Source organism: Apium graveolens, chromosome 2 (assembly GCF_009905375.1).
Source record: "Apium graveolens cultivar Ventura chromosome 2, ASM990537v1, whole genome shotgun sequence".
Lineage (NCBI taxonomy): Eukaryota > Viridiplantae > Streptophyta > Magnoliopsida > Apiales > Apiaceae > Apium > Apium graveolens.
This window is the reverse complement of record NC_133648.1, coordinates 233322436-233328009: the sequence shown is the minus strand read 5'-3', so window position 1 is coordinate 233328009 and position 5574 is coordinate 233322436. Positions and strand designations below refer to the sequence as shown.

Below are 5574 nucleotides of genomic sequence, written 5' to 3'. Positions count from 1 at the left end.
CTCTTCTTGTAAATTTCACCAAATGATTCTTGGTTTAACCATACACCTTCGTCGTTGGAAGGGACCACTCATAGATAAATTCATGGCTAAGAGACGATGTTGAGAAGAACATGTAGCCTTTGGAAAAACCTGACATTCTCTACATAATCTGATATCCCTATTACAAACAAGAAGATAATCAATCTGTGTTGTATGACCACCACTTCTAAAGGTAATAAGATGATATTCACACTTTCGAAAGCAAGAATTTACAATCATTAACTCGTGAGCTCTCGCAAATTCCAAAAGTTTCGATCCATTAGCATTCATAACACCGTAACCATAACCTCCATGAGTACCCTGATAGCCATCGACTCATGCACCAGTAAGACCATTAAAGTCACCACCAACAAGTAAAAATTGATCATAGGAATATTTTTAAACAAATCATCAAAACAATCCCAAAAAGACGTGGACTCAATATCCCCTAATCCAACTTGAGCCGCATAGAAAAAACCACAGTCCCAACAATGTCCCCAACAACTAATCGAATATACATAAGTCTATCCCCACATCGTATAACCTCCACCATATTGTCTTTTAGGGATGAAGACAACAAAATACCAACTCCATTTCGGGAGTTAACTAAACCAGAATACCACAATTTATACCTATTCGCCTCCTTCATTTTTTTCCTCTTCCACTTAGTTTCTTGTGTACAAGCAATATCTACATTATCTTTTCGCAAAATATCAATCAATTTTAAAAACTTACCAGTCAAAGTCCCTACATTCAAAGAAGTCATACGAATCCCTTGCTTGCATACTAACTCTCCTTACCACTCCGTGGATAGGAACATATCGTTGAGAATGTTGTATCTCGTTGCTAATTAAATTCCTACATTGATCCATAAATATTATGTTATCGTGTTGTTATTTGTAGCGACAGCGAAATAAATGTGTAAACCTGTTTCACAGGGAGAGAGATGAATGTATCGCCCAGACCAGTGGTTGTGTAAAATAGAGAAAGAAATTTAATGAAGTTAAGAGTAGATTATGATAGTTTGCCGACAAATTTTTCGAGGATTTGGTTGATTGCGAGAATTATGGTTGACAGTTACTAGGAACAGACCGGGAATATACACACTGATGTCTCTTATTTATTGATTACATATTTATTGATTACAGGGAATATACACACCGATGTCTCTTGTTTATTGATTATGGGCCTTTTAGCGATTGAATGATCAGGGGAAAAATGAGAGTCTAATCTTTATGAAAGTTCTTTACGTGCATATGTATATGATTTGTATGTATATATCAGAAAGAACAGATTGAAGCGAGCGCTAGAGAAATAGAAATAGAGTTTCCAACCATAAATTCTATTTCCCGGGTATGTGTATCCAATCAAGATGGGAAGGATCACATTCTTTTAATGTTATGAAGGATTGTATTTTTTTCAATGTTATGATTTATATTATATTTTACTCCATAAACTTGATATTATTTTTTTAAATTGGATTTTGTAAGATTTGAATAAATATCTACACGAAAAAAAATCATGTGATTATTTTCTATAGTTAAAATATTATTTTAATATCTAACCTTAGCAAAACTGTAATAAAGTTGAACTAAAAGATCTCGGATATTAAATTCACGAGTAAGTGGTGTGTCTCTTTGGGGGTGCTTGGATGTTGGTTGAGAATTGGATCCGAAAAAGAAAATGAAAGATATGAGAATGAAGGTTAATGGGAATAAAAATAATATTGAAAATGCGTGGGAGGGTTGGATTGATGTTCGGATTCCCAGTTAACGAGACTCATTAACATGTAAGCAAAGCCCAATCTGCAAAACAGCCGGTCTGAAATCAACCATTAAACTTTAATAATTCATTATAATATTAGCACCAATATATTTAAAGCCCGGCCCGTTCTCTAAAAGTAGCCCGGCCCAATACGAAACCTTTTCGTCTATAAATACACAGCTCCCCCCAACTTTTCATTCATCAACGAAAAAGCTAGGGGTTGTTTGTCTGTTGCCCTCTGAAGAATCGAAAGAATGGCCGACGAAGATTTTGAAATGGACGGAGGGTTCGTTTTTTACGCCCTTCTAATTACACTTTTAATTTTATATCCTCATTAATCAATTAATATGTTACAAATGTTAATTATTTATTTACTTAAAACTATCTAAATTAGGGTTTTTTATATGCTCTTTCTGTTTGTTATTGTATCTTACATTTTGTTTATTATGTGTGTTTAGTCTATTGTACTGGATTTAGAACGAAACGATATACTGTTGAATATGTTGTTGTACATGGGTTTTGAGGGACTCAGTATTAATTATATAGAGGCTTGTTGTTGTTATGTTTAGTGTAATGTGGAGTTTTCGAGTTTTCGTATGTTTATGCATGATGATATTCGATTAAAGTTTTTTGAACTTTATGTTTCTTTCTAAGGAATCGGATTGAAAATCGTGAATGAATTGGAGGTACCGATAAGAAAACGAGGAGGTAGGAATGATAAGTTTATTGGTGTGATTGAACTGTTGAGCTCTGGTTTAAATTTGTACAAACGGAAAGTCGGAAGGAGGGGAAATTATGACTATGACATTATGTAGTGTTTTTTTCACAAATTGGTGTGAATTATATTCTGTTTTTACGGAATGTATTTGTTTAAATGAAGCAGAGCATTCTTGTTGTATGATTGATGTTGTTGTTTAGTCAATCATCTTGGCCTTTGACCGAAACAATGTAGTGTTGAAGATGTTGTTGTACATGGTTTAAGGGAGTCAGCTTTAAATTATATAGAGGCTTCTTGTTATTTTTAGTGTTATATTTATGCATGATGATAATAGATTAACATATAGTGAAATTTACGTTCCGTTGGATGGAATGGAATTGAAATTGTGAATAAATTGGGAGTACTGGTAAGAAAGTGAGGAGGTAGGAATGAGAATTTAACTGGCGTGATTGAATTGTTGAGCTCCGTTTAATTTTTTACAAACGGAATGTCGGAATTCTGAATGTGTAGTGTTTTTTCACAAATTAGTATGAATTGTATTCTGTTTTTACCGAATTGTAGTAGTTCAAATGAAGCGGAGTCTTTTTTTTTGATTGATGTTGATATAATCGTATTGTGTGTAGATATGAGGATGAGCCGATGGAGCCGGAGCTTGACGTGAGAAATTTCGGTTCAATTATTTGAGTTGTTGCTGTTTAAGACGTTATATATGTATATTGAATTAGTCGAGTGATTAATATATAGGAAGGAGCAGAGGAGGATGTTGACACAGATGCTAATAAAGATGATGACATTGCTGATCCTCTGTTAGCTGATGGTGAAGAAAAACAGGCTGAGGAACCGGTGGAACGGCCTCGGAAAACATCAAAGTATATGACTAAGTATGAACGTGCAAGAATCCTAGGGACTCGTGCACTGCAGATAAGGTTTTATTGTTTTAAATTTATCATTTGATAATTTTGTTTGGTTGAACTAGCTGTTTTAGAGGGAAAATTAACTTTTTGCCTTTACTAACCAGCATGAATGCTCCTGTGATGGTTGAGTTGGAGGGTGAAACTGATCCACTTGAGGTAACATAGGCCCTTGAAACTTTCTGTCGTAGTATTCTGTGAATAGAGCTTTCATCCGAAGTAGTCTTAAATGTTCGACATTGTCGCTTGTATTTTCGTGCAGTGGTGCTTGTTTATGTTTCTGAAATTGGTGTTACTTGATCTTTTGTTATTTTTTAATTCCCATGCAATGGTGCTTATTTGATGTTTTTGATGTTGGGTTACTTGATAGTTGATCCTTATCATTTTCAAAAGGATTTTCAAAAGGAGACTATTTAATTCTTTAAGAGGCGAACGCCATTTGAAACCTCAAAACTAGACCATGTTCTCTGGACTTGGAACAATTTTATTCTCTTTAAGAGGTGAACGCCATTTGAAACCTCAAAACTAGACCATGTTCTCTGGACTTGGAACAATTTTATTCTCTCTTGAGCCTTTGCTTATTTTGTCCATCTAGATTGCATGACTACTTGCTCTTCATCAGCCAAAACTAAGTATATGTAATTTCAACTTCTGAGAATCACTGAAGCACATTTAGAAGTCAATTTATATAAATCTGATTTGTCAAATTTTTCCTTGCCCTGTAGATGCAAGGCACTACTGTATTGATTGTAAATATGTCTTCGTATTTTGTAAGACTTTCCTTGTCATTGTCAACAAGAGTGAGAGACCCTTCAATTTTATATTCTTCTACGAGGAAGACGTTTTTGTAGAAGACCCTGGTTACAATACCTGGGACTAGATGATGAGATAATGAGAGCAAATATAGAATCATCAAATGTTACTTTGCACATGATATTTTAGGCAATTCAATATGGCTTTTTATCGGATGGTTTGCGAGATTATAAAACTTCAGGGCTCAGGGATTAAATTAATATTCTAGATCTCTTTTGTTTGATTGAAAGTACTTGTTAATAGTGACTCAGATGAACCCCCCCTCCCCTCTTTTGAAGTAGATGGCTATCATTTGGTCCAAGAAATTTTGATACTTGCTGGTGTGACTAGAATTCAGGTAGAAAGGTAATATAGGTTAGGGTAGAAAGTTACGAAATTTTGGCTCATGATAAAACAATAAATACAGCAAAAGTTTTGGGCTAAAGGATATGTGAAGGCTCTCACCGAGGTACACACAAATTAAGTAATCATGTGAGTTTTGATTAATAATGTAGATGACAAATATATTGAGATTGCTAAAACATTGGGACTATGCGGAATCTAAACATAAAGGAAACCAATCCTTTGCTAAACATAAATTTGAATACAAAGATCCTGATTAATTTTTCTTAATATTGTATATATTTTATATTACAATTACTTTTACAATAATAATACAGAATGAATAACTAATATTTCTAGTTCTTTTTTCAATACATCATCAAAAATCTTCCGTATATAGTATATACAGCAGTTTTATAGAATATTTCAATCTGTTAATCTCAGTTAGTTAATAGTATTCTTTTGATTTATTTATGCCTCATTAGATAGTGTGTTTTTTTTAGATTGCCATGAAGGAGCTGCGATCCAGGAAGATACCTTTCACCATTAGACGTTACCTGCCTGATGGAAGGTAAGGATATGAAATAATCTTAATATGTTGTACTGGTCCTCATTGTCTCTTACCTAAAACCTCCCTTTGCACCCTCATTCCAGTTATGAAGACTGGGGAGTAGATGAATTGATTGTGGAAGATTCATGGAAGAGACAAGTTGGGGGCGATTAATGTGGATATCTTTAGTATCTTAAATGGTTGGCGTTTTTGTGACATGTAGGGAGCTTAGTTGGCTATGCTGTAAACCTTTGATCTAGCTAATTGCAAATGTTCAGTTCTGTAATTAAATATGCAACCAAAGTATCAAGGCTTTGAGGAGATGGTAATGTTTTGTACACAACATCGTTGTTTTTAAAGGCCCCCCTGGAACTGAGGGGTAAGTTATGTTGCCTCTTGTAGTGGCTGCTAAACCTATGTTTCAAATGTTTGAGCAGCTTAATTACTGGTAAGTGGTAATTAATACGTAGTGTTCCACA

At 34.3% G+C, this 5574-nt stretch overlaps 1 protein-coding gene across 1 annotated transcript; it reads left to right on the top strand.

Moving 5' to 3' along the window:
* Positions 1–1980: 1980 nt before the first annotated feature.
* On the top strand, positions 1981–5574 carry LOC141708182 (DNA-directed RNA polymerases II, IV and V subunit 6A-like). Its single transcript, XM_074511683.1, has 6 exons — positions 1981–2068; positions 3124–3157; positions 3245–3426; positions 3519–3570; positions 5049–5116; positions 5200–5574. Exons 1-6 carry the CDS (start codon positions 2037–2039, stop codon positions 5267–5269), a joined length of 438 nt encoding a protein of 145 aa, XP_074367784.1. The 5' UTR covers positions 1981–2036; the 3' UTR covers positions 5270–5574.

What these genes read in the sequence shown, in the direction of transcription:
- LOC141708182 (XM_074511683.1), top strand. Translation starts at nt 2,037, where the DNA reads ATGGCCGACGAAGATTTTGAAATGGACGGAGG. An exon ending in CGATGGAGCCGGAGCTTGAC is followed by an intron (nt 3,158 to 3,244) that starts GTGAGAAATTTC and finishes ATTAATATATAG; the next exon opens with GAAGGAGCAGAGGAGGATGT. An exon ending in GTGAAACTGATCCACTTGAG is followed by an intron (nt 3,571 to 5,048) that starts GTAACATAGGCC and finishes TGTTTTTTTTAG; the next exon opens with ATTGCCATGAAGGAGCTGCG.